The sequence below is a fragment of the Salvelinus alpinus genome, chromosome 29 (genome assembly GCF_045679555.1).
Source record: "Salvelinus alpinus chromosome 29, SLU_Salpinus.1, whole genome shotgun sequence".
NCBI classification, from domain to species: Eukaryota; Metazoa; Chordata; class Actinopteri; order Salmoniformes; family Salmonidae; genus Salvelinus; species Salvelinus alpinus.
In genome coordinates, this window is record NC_092114.1 from 5,358,077 (window position 1) to 5,376,161 (window position 18,085).

At 45.7% G+C, this 18,085-nt stretch overlaps 1 protein-coding gene across 1 annotated transcript in view; it reads right to left on the reverse strand.

The window, feature by feature from the left end:
- Nucleotides 1-1,044: 1,044 nt before the first annotated feature.
- Nucleotides 1,045-18,085, reverse strand: part of ptpn2b (protein tyrosine phosphatase non-receptor type 2b) — a 35,192-nt gene continuing 18,151 nt past the window's right edge. The window contains exons 8-10 of the mRNA XM_071373494.1: nt 17,692-17,906; nt 15,668-15,775; nt 1,045-2,014 (exon numbers count right to left, since the gene is read on the reverse strand). Of these exons, the coding sequence (XP_071229595.1) occupies nt 1,993-2,014; nt 15,668-15,775; nt 17,692-17,906 (345 nt within the window). The 3' untranslated portion in view covers nt 1,045-1,992. The remainder of the gene's footprint in view (nt 2,015-15,667; nt 15,776-17,691; nt 17,907-18,085) is intronic.

Sequence of the window (18,085 nt, forward strand, 5' to 3'; positions counted from 1 at the left end):
CTTGGCGTACAACGCGTTTGAACCCAGATTGGAACAGAGGGAAGCTCCGGAGACAGCTCTTTCTCGAGGAGCTGGGCAAGGCCTTGGTTAGACCTCAAATCCAGAGGAGGAAACATCCCAAGGACCCCAGCTTCTGCAGCCATCATGAGGTCTCAGGAGGATGCTGGTGGCCCATCCGCACGACCCACAGAACCAACAACTCCAATACAGAAAGTGTGTGATGATGTTGCATGTGTGTGTGTCTGACTCTCCTACCTTGGCCTGCTGTAACTGTATATGTGAGTGAGATGTTAGTAAAATTCCTGAACAAAGTGTTTATCATTCTAGATTGCAGCCGGTAGCAACAAGAAGCACTGCGATGTGTGTGGACCCAAGGACAGGAAGACACAGTACACATCACGTGCAATAAATACATTGACAACACACACACAGTAAAACTCTGTCCCTCATGTGGTGTGTAGACCGGCCTTAATTAGTGTTCAATGGGGCTCATTTATCATTTCCATAATATACTGTATGTAGACTTCAATAGGGATGAAAACTTTGTTTCATTTATATTTGTTCAAGATTAACATGATTTGATTATAATTGATTTCTGTTTATATTGCTTGTAACTGATCGAAGCATTTTTGCATAAATTGTTAAGGCTGTATTGTTTTAAACCAATATTGTTGTGGGCCCATCAGACCTGCGAACAACAAAAACATGAACACCACACAGGGGTAAGAGAAAGGGCCAGTTGCTACTGAGTTCTGGGCAGCATGTAACCCGATACAGTCCTAGATTGCAGGGCTTATGGGAAAAGACAGCATTGTAACCCGATACAGTCCTAGATTGCAGGGTTTATGGGAATAGACAGCATTGGAATTCACTGATGCATGCATGGTAAGGTAAGCCAAGGTGTTTCCCAGATTCTGTTGCTAAGGAGTTTGGTCATGGAGGTGAACCCTTGAGTGTAGTCTGATGGTTGACATTTTAAAAAGCTAGTTGCTGTGTAGCCCAGCAATACAAGAGTAATTCAACTTAAAACAAAGTCAAAGGGTATTTAAGGAAACTAGATAAAACCAGTTTATTCTTAGATTACACTTTTACATAAAGGAATTGTATACTTGACAATTTCATTCAAAAGAAACTGGTCATGAAATTTTGTTTTGTCTTTTAAACCAAATACAATGCCTGTTTCCATTTTTGTACAATGAAAAATATTTTTCCACTTCTTAAAAAGTACAGTATGTACATCATGGAAACATTACATGTCACTCAACTCCTGTCCTCAGACATGGTAGGACATTTCAAGTCATTTCTTATAAAAAATATAACATTTCATTTTGCCCTCTGAAAACACATGAACAGCATTACAGATTGGCAACGCATAGCAGGTCTAGTTCAGAGCTCTGCCTTTTCAACCTAGATGCAAAGCAAAATAGAATGGACAACGTGAGGCTAAAACAATAAAACAACCACACTGGTGATGCATTATTGTGACTCCATTCCACTACGGGGTAGCGGAGGCTGTCATAGCTGGTGTTTTAGAGGGGGGGGGGGGAATAGGAGGGGGGATATAGAGAGAGAGGGGATATAGGGGGAGTGAGGGAGGATAGAGAGGGGATATAGGGGGAGTGAGGGAGGATAGAGGGGGAGTGAGGGAGGATAGAGGGGGAGTGAGGGAGGGGGGATAGAGAGGGAGGGATATAGAGGATAGAGGGATATAGAGGGAGGATAGAGGGATATAGAGAGAGAGGATAGAGGGGGAGGGGGGATATAGAGGGAGAGAGGATAGAGGGAGAGAGGGGGACACAGAGGAAGGGGGGACATAGGGAGAGTGAGTGAGGGAGAGAGGGTGGAGAGGGGGATAGAGAGGGAGGGAGGGGGGATAGAGAGGGAGGGAGGGGGGGATAGGGAGGGGGGGTATGAGGTGGAGGGGGGTGGGATTCCTGTCAACGTCATCTCAGCAGCCAGATCAGGAGGAAGCTGGAGCCACGGTGGAGTCAGTTAGCGGTCACTGGTTCTCGGCCTGTCACAACAGAGAGAGGATGGGAATGGGGAAAGGATGTTGATTTCAGAAGAACACAATATACGGACATGCCATTTGACAGACCACAATAACAGATGTACTAAATGTAGGACCAATGCCTGCTTTAGTTCCACAACCACTGACTGCTGTGCTTACAGGTGGTGTAATACTGGGATTGAAATGAGAGCTCTGTTACAACCAACCAGGTACAGTAGTTCTATAGCCTGGTTCCCGATCTGTTGATGTACTCACAACTCCACCGCTGTCCTTGGCATGACAATGAGTGATAGCACAAACAGACTGGTACTCAGGCTAGTAGTTTGAGGAATTTGAAATGGAAGTACATGTTTAGTGCTAGTCTATTGTCATCATCATCATCATCAACATCATCAAGGCATGGATAAAACAGGGAGCAGTAAGCAGCTGTTATGGTTTAAAAAGCAGGTACTACCGTCTGGAGCCTTGTTTGGTGATATGGGATGTGGGGACCCAGATAAGTAACTGATGTCTGTCTGCCTATCCACATTTCCACAACTAAAACCATACTTGCCAAGAAATGTACCCTTACCCAAAGGACTTTAACGGTAACAAGTTCTAACGACACACACAGGTTGCATAAGACATGATGACCAGGCTTTATCCTGACAACATTGATGCTGAACTACAGAAACCTTCAGGCCATTGAGGGAAGAAGTCACATGATGCTGAACAACAGAAACCTTCAGGCCATTGAGGGAAGAAGTCACATGATGCTGAACAACAGAAACCTTCAGGCCATTGAGGGATGAAGTCACATGATGCTGAACAACAGAAACCTTCAGGCCATTGAGGGAAGAAGTCACATGATGCTGAACAACAGAAACCTTCAGGCCATTGAGGGATGAAGTCACATGATGCTGAACAACAGAAACCTTGAGGCCATTGAGGGAAGAAGTCACATGATGCTGAACAACAGAAACCTTCAGGCCATTGAGGGAAGAAGTCACATGATGCTGAACAACAGAAACCTTCAGGCCATTGAGGGATGAAGTCACATGATGCTGAACAACAGAAACCTTCAGGCCATTGAGGGAAGAAGTCACATGATGCTGAACAACAGAAACCTTCAGGCCATTGAGGGAAGAAGTCACATGATGATACATTGCAGTGTCTCTTCCTATAATCAAGTAATTTCACTCAGTCAGGCAGAGTAGAGGAGCACAGATCGGGGACCAGGCTAGGATGACTATAGGAAGAGCAGAGGAGCACAGATCTGGGACCAGGCTAGGATGACTATAGGAAGAGCAGAGGAGCACAGATCTGGGACCAGGCTAGGATGACTATAGGAAGAGCAGAGGAACACAGATCTGGAACCAGGCTAGGATGACTATAGGAAGAGCAGAGGAACACAGATCTGGGACCAGGCTAGGATGACTATAGGAAGAGCAGAGGAACACAGATCTGGAACCAGGCTAGGATGACTATAGGAAGAGCAGAAGAACACAGATCTGGGACCAGGCTAGGATGACTATAGGAAGAGCAGAGGAACACAGATCTGGGACCAGGCTAGGATGACTATAGGAAGAGCAGAGGAACACAGATCTGGGACCAGGCTAGGATGACTATAGGAAGAGCAGAGGAGCACAGATCTGGGACCAGGCTAGGATGACTATAGGAAGAGCAGAGGAGCACAGATCTGGAACCAGGCAAGGATGACTATAGGAAGAGCAGAAGAACACAGATCTGGAACCAGGCTAGGATGACTATAGGAAGAGCAGAGGAACACAGATCTGGAACCAGGCTAGGATGACTATAGGAAGAGCAGAGGAACACAGATCTGGGACCAGGCTAGGATGACTATAGGAAGAGCAGAGGAACACAGATCTGGGACCAGGCTAGGATGACTATATGAAGAGCAGAGGAACACAGATCTGGAACCAGGCTAGGATGACTATAGGAAGAGCAGAGGAACACAGATCTGGGACCAGGCTAGGATGACACATGCCCACCTCTGGAGTGACAGCAGACCAACAGACCGGCATAAACACAATGACACAGCATGTAGAGCAGAGCACTCAGAGGGTAACTCCACAAGACATACCAACAGACCGGCATAAACAAACTCCACAAGAAAAGCAATCACAGAAACCAAACCAGCACTGCTGACCAGAACAGATCAGACACAAGCTGGGATCTTTACGATGACGTACAAGTTGGGGTGTTCTTTTTAAATCTGATAGTGAACTTCTTTGCGTTATAGAATCATCTTAAATCGGTAGGTACGGAAGTGGGGGTTGCTATTACAAGAGGACAGTTACAGCGCCCCCAACAGGCCAGCACAGCAGCAGCCTGCACCACTTTGATGTCATGTACAGCAAATGCAGCCAAAACTGTCCAAGAAAGGTTTAGGCCGGGAGCCATACATTAGGAAATACAATGCCTTCGGAAAGTATTCAGACCCCTTGACTATTTCCACGTTGTTACGTTATAGCCTTTTTCTAAAATGCATTGGGAAAAAAACATCTTCAGCAATCTACACACACTACCCCATAATGACATCACACTACCCCATAATGACATCACACTACCCCATAATGACATCACACTACCCCATAATGACATCACACTACCCCATAATGACATCACACTACCCCATAATGACATCACACTACCCCATAATGACATCACACTACCCCATAATGACATCACACTACCCCATAATGACATCACACTACCCCATAATGACATCACACTACCCCATAATGACATCACACTACCCCATAATGACATCACACTACCCCATAATGACATCACACTACCCCATAATGACATCACACTACCCCATAATGACATCACACTACCCCATAATGACATCACACTACCCCATAATGACATCACACTACCCCATAATGACATCACACTACCCCATAATGACATCACACTACCCCATAATGACATCACACTACCCCATAATGACATCACACTACCCCATAACGACAAAGTGAAAACGGGTCTTTAGAAATGTGTGCACATTTAAAAACGAAATCAACGTATTTACATAAGTATTCAGACCCGTTGCTATGAGACTCGAAATTGAGCTCAGCTGCATCCTGTTTCCATTGGTCATCCTTGAGATGTTTGTACAACTTGATTGGAGTCAACCTGGGGTAAATTCAATTGATTGGACATGATTTGGAAAGGCACACACCTGTCTATATAAGGTCCTACAGTTGACAGTGCATGTCAGAGCAAAAACAAAGCCATGAGGTCGAAGGAATTGTCAGTGGAATCCGAAACAGGATTGTGTCGAAGCACAGATCTGGGGAAGGGTACCAAAACATTTATGCAGCATTGAAGGTCCCCATCGTTCTTAAATGGAAGAAGTTTGGAACCACCAAGACTCTTCCTAGAGCTGGCCGCCCAGCCAAACTGAGCAATCGGGGGACAAGGGCCTTGGTCAGGGAGGTGAACAAGAACCTGATGATCACTCTGATAGAGCTCTAGAGTTCCTCTTTGGAGATGGGAGAACCTTCTAGATCGACAACCATCTCTGCAGCACTACACCAATCAGGCCTTTATGGTAAAGTGGCCAGACGGAAGCCACTCCTCAGTAAAAGGCACATGACAGCCTGCTTGGAGTTTGCCAAAAGGCACCTAAAGACTCTCAGACCATGAAAAACAAGATTCTCTGGTCTTATGAAACCAATATTGAACTCTTTGGCCTGAATGCCAAGCATCATGTCTGGAGGAAACCTGGCACCATCTTTACGGTGAAGCGTGGTGGCAGCATCATGCTGTGGGGATGTTTTTCAGCTGCAGGGACTGGGAGACTAGTCAGGATCGAAGCAAAGATGAACGGAGCAAAGTACAGAGATCCTTGATGAAAACCTGCTCCAGAGCGCTCAGGACGTCTGACTGTGACGAATGTTCACCTTCCAACAGAACAACGACCATAAGCACACAGTCAAGACAAAGCAGGAGTGGCTTCGGGACAAGTCTCTGAATGTCCTTGAGTGGCCCAGCCAGAGCCCGGACTTGAACCCGATAGAACATCTCTGGAGAGACTTGAAAATAGCTGTGCAGCAACGCTCCCCATCCAACCTGACAGAGCTTGAGAGGATCTGCAGAGAACAATGGGATAAACTCCCCAAATACAGGTGTGCCAAGCTTAGCGTCATACCCAAGAAGACTCGAGGCTGTAATCACTGCCAAAGGTGCTTCAACAAAGTACTGGCTAAAGGGTCTGAATACTTATGTAAATGTGATATTTCAGGGTTTTTTAATGCAAAAATGTCTAAAAACCTGTTTTTGCTTAGTCATTATGGTGTAATGTGGGTAGATTGAGGGAAAAAAACGATTTAAGCAATTTTAGAATAAGACTAACGTAACAAAATGTGGGAAAAGTCAAGGGGTCTGAATACTTCCTGAAGGCACTGAAATCTGTCAGACACTGTATAGTCCGTCAGACACCGTAGAGCAAGAAATATACTCTGGTTTAGGCTTAGACTACGCGTCCTTCAGGCTCCACAGCCTTCAAGGCTACGCGCCCTTCAAGGCTACGCGCCCTTCAAGGCTACGCGCCCTTCAAGGCTACACACTGACTGAAAGTGGCTTTGGATAGAATCATCTGCTAAATGCAATATATTATATATACACACAGTAGATATACACTGAGTATACCAAACACTAGGAAGCTACTGTCTGGAGACATTATACACTGAGTATACCAGTATACCAAACACTAGGAAGCTACTGTCTAGTGACATTATACACTGAGTATACCAAACACTAGGAAGCTACTGTCTAGAGACATTATACACTGAGTATACCAAACACTAGGAAGCTACTGTCTGGAGACATTATACACTGAGTATACCAAACACTAGGAAGCTACTGTCTGGAGACATTATATACTGAGTATACCAGTATACCAAACACTAGGAAGCTACTGTCTAGAGACATTATACACTGAGTATACCAAACACTAGGAAGCTACTGTCTAGAGACATTATACACTGAGTATACCAAACACTAGGAAGCTACTGTCTAGTGACATTATACACTGAGTATACCAAACACTAGGAAGCTACTGTCTGGAGACATTATACACTGAGTATACCAAACACTAGGAAGCTACTGTCTGGAGACATTATACACTGAGTATACCAAACACTAGGAAGCTACTGTCTGGAGACATTATACACTGAGTATACCAGTATACCAAACACTAGGAAGCTACTGTCTGGAGACATTATACACTGAGTATACCAAACACTAGGAAGCTACTGTCTGGAGACATTATACACTGAGTATACCAAACACTAGGAAGCTACTGTCTGGAGACATTATACACTGAGTATACCAAACACTAGGAAGCTACTGTCTGGAGACATTATACACTGAGTATACCAAACACTAGGAAGCTACTGTCTAGAGACATTATACACTGAGTATACCAAACACTAGGAAGCTACTGTCTGGAGACATTATACACTGAGTATACCAAACACTAGGAAGCTACTGTCTGGAGACATTATACACTGAGTATACCAAACACTAGGAAGCTACTGTCTAGAGACATTATACACTGAGTATACCAAACACTAGGAAGCTACTGTCTGGAGACATTATACACTGAGTATACCAAACACTAGGAAGCTACTGTCTGGAGACATTATACACTGAGTATACCAAACACTAGGAAGCTACTGTCTAGAGACATTATACACTGAGTATACCAAACACTAGGAAGCTACTGTCTGGAGACATTATACACTGAGTATACCAAACACTAGGAAGCTACTGTCTGGAGACATTATACACTGAGTATACCAAACACTAGGAAGCTACTGTCTAGAGACATTATACACTGAGTATACCAGTATACCAAACACTAGGAAGCTACTGTCTAGAGACATTATACACTGAGTATACCAAACACTAGGAAGCTACTGTCTGGAGACATTATACACTGAGTATACCAAACACTAGGAAGCTACTGTCTAGAGACATTATACACTGAGTATACCAAACACTAGGAAGCTACTGTCTGGAGACATTATACACTGAGTATACCAAACACTAGGAAGCTACTGTCTAGTGACATTATACACTGAGTATACCAAACACTAGGAAGCTACTGTCTAGAGACATTATACACTGAGTATACCAAACACTAGGAAGCTACTGTCTAGAGACATTATACACTGAGTATACCAGTATACCAAACACTAGGAAGCTACTGTCTAGAGACATTATACACTGAGTATACCAGTATACCAAACACTAGGAAGCTACTGTCTAGAGACATTATACACTGAGTATACCAAACACTAGGAAGCTACTGTCTAGAGACATTATACACTGAGTATACCAAACACTAGGAAGCTACTGTCTGGAGACATTATACACTGAGTATACCAAACACTAGGAAGCTACTGTCTAGAGACATTATACACTGAGTATACCAAACACTAGGAAGCTACTGTCTAGAGACATTATACACTGAGTATACCAAACACTAGGAAGCTACTGTCTGGAGGCATTATACACTGAGTATACCAAACACTAGGAAGCTACTGTCTAGTGACATTATACACTGAGTATACCAGTATACCAAACACTAGGAAGCCGCTGTCTGGAGACATTATACACTGAGTATACCAGTATACCAAACACTAGGAAGCCGCTGTCTGGAGACATTATACACTGAGTATACCAGTATACCAAACACTAGGAAGCCGCTGTCTGGAGACATTATACACTTAGTATACCAGTATACCAAACACTAGGAAGCTACTGTCTAGAGAAATTATACACTGAGTATACCAAACACTAGGAAGCTACTGTCTGGAGGCATTATACACTGAGTATACCAAACACTAGGAAGCTACTGTCTAGAGACATTATACACTGAGTATACCAAACACTAGGAAGCCGCTGTCTGGAGACAATATACACTGAGTATACCAGTATACCAAACACTAGGAAGCTACTGTCTGGAGACATTATACACTGAGTATACCAGTATACCAAACACTAGGAAGCCGCTGTCTGGAGACATTATACACTTAGTATACCAGTATACCAAACACTAGGAAGCTACTGTCTAGAGACATTATACACTGAGTATACCAAACACTAGGAAGCTACTGTCTAGAGACATTATACACTGAGTATACCAAACACTAGGAAGCTACTGTCTAGAGACATTATACACTGAGTATACCAGTATACCAAACACTAGGAAGCCGCTGTCTGGAGACATTATACACTTAGTATACCAGTATACCAAACACTAGGAAGCTACTGTCTAGAGACATTATACACTGAGTACCAGTATACCAAACACTAGGAAGCTACTGTCTAGAGACATTATACACTGAGTATACCAAACACTAGGAAGCTACTGTCTAAATCAAATCAAATCAAATTTTATTAGTCACATACACATGGTTAGCAGATGTTAATGCGAGTGTAGCGAAATGCTTGTGCTTCTAGTTCCGACAATGCAGTAATAACCAACAAGTAATCTAACCTACAATTCCACAACTACTACCTTATACACACACAAGTGTAAAGGGATAAAGAATATGTACATAAAGATATATGAATGAGTGGTGGTACAGAACGGCATAGGCAAGATGCAGTAGATGGTATAGAGTACGGTATATACATATGAGATGAGTACTGTAGGGTATGTAAACATAAAGTGGCATAGTTTAAAGTGGCTAGTGGTACATGTATTACATAAAGATGGCAAGATGCAGTAGATGATATAGAGTACAGTATATACATATGAGATGGGTAATGTAGGGTATGTAAACATTATATTAAGTGGCATTGTTTAAAGTGGCTAGTGGTACATTTTTACATAATTTCCATCAATTCCCATTTTTAAAGTGGCTGGAGTTGAGTCAGTATGTTGGCAGCGGCCGCTAAATGTTAGTGGTGGCTGTTTAACAGTCTGATGGCCTTGAGATAGAAGCTGTTTTTCAGTCTCTCGGTCCCTGCTTTGATGCACCTGTACTGACCTCGCCTTCTGGATGATAGCGGGGTGAACAGGCAGTGGCTTGGGTGGTTGTTGTCCTTGATGATCTTTATGGCCTTCCTGTGACATCGGGTGGTGTAGGTGTCCTGGAGGGCAGGTAGTTTGCCCCCGGTGATGCGTTCTGCAGACCTCACTACCCTCTGGAGAGCCTTACGGTTGTGGGCGGAGCAGTTGCCGTACCAGGCGGTGATACAGCCCGACAGGATGCTCTCGATTGTGCATCTGTAGAAGTTTGTGAGTGCTTTTGGTGACAAGCCGAATTTCTTCAGCCTCCTGAGGTTGAAGAGGCGCTGCTGCGCCTTCTTCACGACGCTGTCTGTGTGGGTGGACCAATTCAGTTTGTCCGTGATGTGTACACCGAGGAACTTAAAACTTTCCACCTTCTCCACTACTGACCCGTCGATGTGGATAGGGGGGTGCTCCCTCTGCTGTTTCCTGAAGTCCACAATCATCTCCTTTGTTTTGTTGACGTTGAGTGTGAGGTTATTTTCCTGACACCACACTCCGAGGGCCCTCACCTCCTCCCTGTAGGCCGTCTCGTCGTTGTTGGTAATCAAGCCTACCACTGTAGTGTCATCCGCAAACTTGATGATTGAGTTGGAGGCGTGCATGGCCACGCAGTCGTGGGTGAACAGGGAGTACAGGAGAGGGCTCAGAACGCACCCTTGTGGGGCCCCAGTGTTGAGGATCAGCGGGGTGGAGATGTTGTTACCTACCCTCACCACCTGGGGGCGGCCCGTCAGGAAGTCCAGGACCCAGTTGCACAGGGCGGGGTCGAGACCCAGGGTCTCGAGCTTGATGACGAGTTTGGAGGGTACTATGGTGTTAAATGCTGAGCTGTAATCGATGAACAGCATTCTCACATGGGTATTCCTCTTGTCCAGATGGGTTAGGGCAGTGTGCAGTGTGGTTGCGATTGCGTCGTCTGTGGACCTATTGGGTCGGTAAGCAAATTGGAGTGGGTCTAGGGTGTCCGGTAGGGTGGAGGTGATATGGTCCTTGACTAGTCTCTCAAAGCACTTCATGATGACGGAAGTGAGTGCTACGGGGCGGTAGTCGTTTAGCTCAGTTACCTTAGCTTTCTTGGGAACAGGAACAATGGTGGCCCTCTTGAAGCATGTGGGAACAGCAGACTGGGATAAGGATTGATTGAATATGTCCGTAAACACACCAGCCAGCTGGTCTGCGCATGCTCTGAGGACGCGGCTGGGAATGCCGTCTGGGCCTGCAGCCTTGCGAGGGTTAACACGTTTAAATGTTTTACTCACCTCGGCTGCAGTGAAGGAGAGCCCGCAGGTTTTGGTAGGGGGCCGTGTCAGTGGCACTGTATTGTCCTCAAAGCGGGCAAAAAAGTTGTTTAGCCTGTCTGGGAGCAAGACATCCTGGTCCGCGACGGGGCTGGTTTTCTTTTTGTAATCCGTGATTGACTGTAGACCCTGCCACATACCTCGTGTCTGAGCTGTTGAATTGCGACTCGATTTTGTCTCTGTACTGGGACTTAGCCTGTTTGATTGCCTTGCGGAGAGAATAGCTACACTGTTTGTATTCGGTCATGCTTCCGGTCACCTTGCCCTGGTTAAAAGCAGTGGTTCGCGCTTTCAGTTTCACGCGAATGCTGCCGTCAATCCACGGTTTCTGGTTTGGGAATGTTTTAATCGTTGCTGTGGGTACGACATCGTCAATGCACTTCCTAATGAACTCGCTCACCGAATCAGCATATTCGTCAATTTTGTTGTTGGACGCAATGCGGAACATATTCCAATCCGCGTGATCGAAGCAGTCTTGAAGCGTGGAATCAGATTGGTCGGACCAGCGTTGAACAGACCTGAGCGCGGGAGCTTGTTGTTTTAGTTTCTGTTTGTAGGCCAGAATCAACAAAATGGAGTCGTGGTCAGCTTTTCCGAAAGGGGGGCGGGGGAGGGCCTTATATGCGTCGCGGAAATTAGTATAACAATGATCTAGGGTTTTTCCAGCCCTGGTAGCACAATCGATATGCTGATAGAATTTAGGGAGTTTTGTTTTTAGATTAGCCTTGTTAAAATCCCCAGCTACGATGAATGCAGCCTCAGGGTGTGTGGTTTCCAGTTTACAAAGAGTCAGATAAAGTTCGTTCAGGGCCATCGATGTGTCTGCTTGGGGGGGAATATATACGGCTGTGATTATGATTGAAGAGAATTCCCTTGGTAGATAATGCGGTCGACATTTTATTGTGAGGAGTTCTAGATCAGGTGAACAGAATGACTTGAGTTCCTGTGTGTTGTTATGATGATCACACCACGTCTCGTTAATCATAAGGCATACCCCCCCGCCCCTCTTCTTACCAGAAAGATGTTTGTTTCTGTCGGCGCGATGCATGAAGAAACCAGCTGGCTGCACCGACTCCGTTAGCGTCTCTTGAGTTAGCCATGTTTCCGTGAAGCAGAGCACGTTGCAATCCCTGATGTCTCTCTGGAATGCTACCCGTGCTCGGATTTCATCAACCTTATTGTCAAGAGACTGGACATTGGCGAGTAGTATGCTAGGGAGTGGAGCGTGATGTGCCCGTCTCCGAAGCCTGGCCAGGAGACCGCCTCGTTTGCCCCTTTTACGGCGTCGCACAGGGTCGCCGGCTGGGATCAGATCCATTGTATTGGGTGGAAGGCAAAACACTGGATCCGTTTCGGGAAAGTCATATTCCTGGTAGGAACGATGATGAGTTGACGTTAATCGTATATTCAGTAGTTCCTCCCGACTGTATGTAATGAAACCTAAGATTACCTGGGGTACCGATGTAAGAAATAACACATAAAAAAACAAAATACTGCATATTTTCCAAGGAACGCGAAGCGAGGCGGCCATCTCGTTTCGGCGCCGGATGTAGAGACATTATACACTGAGTATACCAAACACTAGGAAGCTACTGTCTAGAGACATTATACACTGAGTATACCAAACACTAGGAAGCTACTGTCTGGAGGCATTATACACTGAGTATACCAAACACTAGGAAGGTACTGTCTAGAGACATTATACACTGAGTATACCAAACACTAGGAAGCCGGTGTCTGGAGACATTATACACTGAGTATACCAGTATACCAAACACTAGGAAGCTACTGTCTGGAGACATTATACACTGAGTATACCAGTATACCAAACACTAGGAAGCCGCTGTCTGGAGACATTATACACTTAGTATACCAGTATACCAAACACTAGGAAGCTACTGTCTAGAGACATTATACACTGAGTATACCAAACACTAGGAAGCTACTGTCTAGAGACATTATACACTGAGTATACCAAACACTAGGAAGCTACTGTCTAGAGACATTATACACTGAGTATACCAGTATACCAAACACTAGGAAGCCGCTGTCTGGAGACATTATACACTTAGTATACCAGTATACCAAACACTAGGAAGCTACTGTCTAGAGACATTATACACTGAGTATACCAGTATACCAAACACTAGGAAGCTACTGTCTAGAGACATTATACACTGAGTATACCAAACACTAGGAAGCTACTGTCTAGAGACATTATACACTGAGTATACCAAACACTAGGAAGCTACTGTCTAGAGACATTATACACTGAGTATACCAGTATACCAAACACTAGGAAGCCGCTGTCTGGAGACATTATACACTTAGTATACCAGTATACCAAACACTAGGAAGCTACTGTCTAGAGACATTATACACTGAGTATACCAGTATACCAAACACTAGGAAGCTACTGTCTAGAGACATTATACACTGAGTATACCAAACACTAGGAAGCTACTGTCTAGAGACATTATACACTGATATTACCAAACACTAGGAAGCTACTGTCTAGAGACATTATACACTGAGTATACCAGTATACCAAACACTAGGAAGCTACTGTCTAGTGACATTATACACTGAGTATACCAAACACTAGGAAGCTGCTGTCTAGAGACATTATACACTGAGTATACCAAACACTAGGAAGCTACTGTCTAGAGACATTATACACTGAGTATACCAGTATACCAAACACTAGGAAGTTACTGTCTAGAGACATTATACACTGAGTATACCAGTATACCAAACACTAGGAAGCCGCTGTCTGGAGACATTATACACTGAGTATACCAGTATACCAAACACTAGGAAGCTACTGTCTAGAGACATTATACACTGAGTATACCAGTATACCAAACACTAGGAAGCTGCTGTCTAGTGACATTTAAGCCTTTTAACCACTGATCTTCTTATTTATGTTCCAGTAACAGGAAGAAACTGCAGACTCATGTGTGTATAATATATAATATCATTGTGTGTGTGTGCCATTCAGAGGGTGAATGGGCAAGACAAAAGATTTATGCTCTTAATGATCGGCTATGAAAAGCCAACTGACATTTACTCCTGAGGTGCTGACTTGCTGCACCCTCGACAACCACTGTGATTATTATTATTTGACCATGCTGGTCATTTATGAACATTTGAACATCTTGGCCATGTTCTGTTATAATCTCCACCCGGCACAGGCAGAAGAGGACTGGCCCCCACTCATAGCCTGGTTCCTCTCTAGGTTTCTTCCTAGGTTTTGGCCTTTCTAGGGAGTTTGTCCTAGCCACCGTGCTTCTACACCTGCATTGCTTGCTGTTTGGGGTTTTACGCTGGGTTTCTGTACAGCACTTTGAGATATCAGCTGATGTAAGAAGGGCTATATAAATACATTTGATGTGCCTTTGAAATGGGTGTGATAGTAGGTGCCAGGCACACTGGTTTGTGTGTGTCAAGAACTGCAACGCTGCTGGGTTTTTCACGCTCTACAGTTTCCCGTGTGTATCAAGAATGGTCCACCACCCAAAGGACTTCCAGCCAACTTGACACAACTGTGGGAAGCATTGGAGTCAACATGGGTCAGCATCCCTGTGGGACGCTTTCGACACCTTATAGAGTCCACGCCCCGACCAACTGCAGCTGTTCTGAGGGCAAAAGGGGGAGGTGGGCATGTGACTGGCTGGCTGACTGGCTGGGGTGTAGGGTGAAGTTCCCCCTAGATGCTGAACTTCAGTCAGTTTTATATTTTCCCCACTAATGGTTAAGGTTAGGATATGAGGAGGGGGAGCTGATTCTAGATCTGTACGTAGGGGAAACTGGATAGCTATCAGATGAAGTAGTATTTGATCATCTCATCTCCCCAGCAGCTATTCTGCTTATTGGAGCCATTCCAGAACTAGCACACCTGATTCCACTAATAAGGGCTTGATGGTTAGTTTGTTGACCAGGTGATACTAGTCCAGAAATAGATATGTGGAATGGCTCGGGTACTGGAAAAGAGGTTTGTGAAACACTACAAGAGAAATTAAAGGGGAATATATTATCCCAAACAAGAAGCTACGTTATGTTGAGGTGATAGTAGAAATATAGTCTATACATGTTTTACACACAAACTATTACCCTTTAACACAGGAAGTCCTAGTGAACAGAAAAACAATAAAACAAATTGTCCCTGTGAATTAATCACCTTTCAATAGAGACATGTTTGGATCCAAAACGATATCCTGGTTATTTCATGTGATGATGAGGGTAATTTAGTTAATGGTACAGTGAGTGTAAGGATACTGTATTTTAAAGGTGCAGTGGCCTGAGATGAATCCTCACCTTTTCCTCTTCTTTTCAGAGTCTGTTATGCTGGGCTTCGTCTGCTTGGGGTCTGTAATCTTGGGGGTCCAGTTAGACACCCTCTCATCTCGCGGTCTCTTGCGAGCACTGTGACAAAAGCAGGAAAAAATGGATGCAAGTCAATCAAACCTTTTTGCCACTAAGTTTAGCACCCTGATCAGGACAGAGGCAATCAATACAGGAAGCTTCTCCTTACATCCCCAGACTCTTTGGGACAGTTTCCCGTATCAAAATGTAATTCATGTCGAAAAATTATTGAATATGTTTTAGTCAAGGAATACACTTAATCTGTGTCCAGGAAACCAGTCCTTAGAGAAGATAAACACTGCAAAGACAACCAGCTAAAAGCAGCAGTGTCTCTTACAGCACCTCATCCCCCTACTACCAGTCAGCCCGTCTCTACTACATCTCCCTACTACCAGTCAGCCCGTCTCTACTACATCTCCCTACTACCAGTCAGCCCGTCTCTACTACATCCCCCTACTACCAGTCAGCCCGTCTCTACTACATCCCCCTACTACCAGTCAGCCCGTCTCTACTACATCCCCCTACTACCAGTCAGCCCGTCTCTACTACATCCCCCTACTACCAGTCAGCCCGTCTCTACTACATCCCCCTACTACCAGTCAGCCCGTCTCTACTACCAGACAGGCCGTCTCTACTACATCCCCCTACTACCAGTCAGCCCGTCTCTACTACATCCCCCTACTACCAGACAGCCCGTCTCTACTACATCCCCCTACTACCAGTCAGCCCGTCTCTACTACATCCCCCTACTACCAGTCAGCCCGTCTCTACTACATCCCCCTACTACCATTTACATTTAAGTCATTTAGCAGACGCTCTTATCCAGAGCGACTTACAAATTGGTGCATTCACCTTATGATATCCAGTGGAACAACCACTTTACAATAGTGCATCTAACTCTTTAAGGGGGAGGGGGGGGTTAGAAGGATTACTTTATCCTATCCTAGGTATTCCTTAAAGAGGTGGGGTTTCAGGTGTCTCCGGAAGGTGGTGATTGACTCCGCTGACCTGGCGTCGTGAGGGAGTTTGTTCCACCATTGGGGTGCCAGAGCAGCGAACAGTTTTGACTGGGCTGAGCGGGAGCTGTACTTCCTCAGAGGTAGGGAGGCGAGCAGGCCAGAGGTGGATGAACGCAGTGCCCTTGTTTGGGTGTAGGGCCTGATCAGAGCCTGAAGGTACGGAGGTGCCGTTCCCCTCACAGCTCCGTAGGCAAGCACCATGGTCTTGTAGCGGATGCGAGCTTCAACTGGAAGCCAGTGGAGAGAGCGGAGGAGCGGGGTGACGTGAGAGAACTTGGGAAGGTTGAACACCAGACGGGCTGCGGCGTTCTGGATGAGTTGTAGGGGTTTAATGGCACAGGCAGGGAGCCCAGCCAACAGCGAGTTGCAGTAGTCCAGACGGGAGATGACAAGTGCCTGGATTAGGACCTGCGCTGCTTGCTGTGTGAGGCAGGGTCGTACTCTGCGAATGTTGTAGAGCATGAACCTACAGGAACGGGTCACCGCCTTGATGTGAGTTGAGAACGACAGGGTGTTGTCCAGGATCACGCCAAGGTTCTTAGCACTCTGGGAGGAGGACACAATGGAGTTGTCAACCGTGATGGCGAGATCATGGAACGGGCAGTCCTTCCCCGGGAGGAAGAGCAGCTCCATCTTGCCGAGGTTCAGCTTGAGGTGGTGATCCGTCAGTCAGCCCGTCTCTACTACATCCCCCTACTACCAGTCAGCCCGTCTCTACTACATCCCCCTACTACCAGTCAGCCCGTCTCTACTACATCCCCCTACCAGAGTCTCTACCACCAGACGACGGCCCGTCTCTACCACCAGACGACGGCCCGTCTCTACCACCAGACGACGGCCCGTCTCTACCACCAGACGACGGCCCGTCTCTACCACCAGACGACGGCCCGTCTCTACCACCAGACGACGGCCCGTCTCTACTACCAGACAGCCTGCCTCTACTACACCAATACTCACTTAGCTGTGCTCGCGTCCACATCCTGTTCCTTATTTGGTGACTCTGTCCCCGTCGTTCTCTCCCCCAGCTCTCCTTCACCCCCGTCTTCCCCCCGGGACACCCGGCTGCCATTGTATTTCTCCAGGGGACACTTGGAGGGTGGCTGGGTAGGAAGAAGGGATTCAGAATCAGACACTGGGTCCTGGTCCTCTTTAGATAGCTCACGCCACATTTTCTGGAGAAAACAGAGAAAGAGGGGAGAGAAAGATTAACTCAAATAGAAGTTTGATGAAATCACTTGCCTCTGAGCCAGCCGCCCCACAGGTGCTCTACTTGTACTAGAGAGGAGTCCCCTACGATGTCTCCTTACAGCTAGCTAGGTGCGTTAGCCGCCTGTAGCCAGGTGCGTTAGCC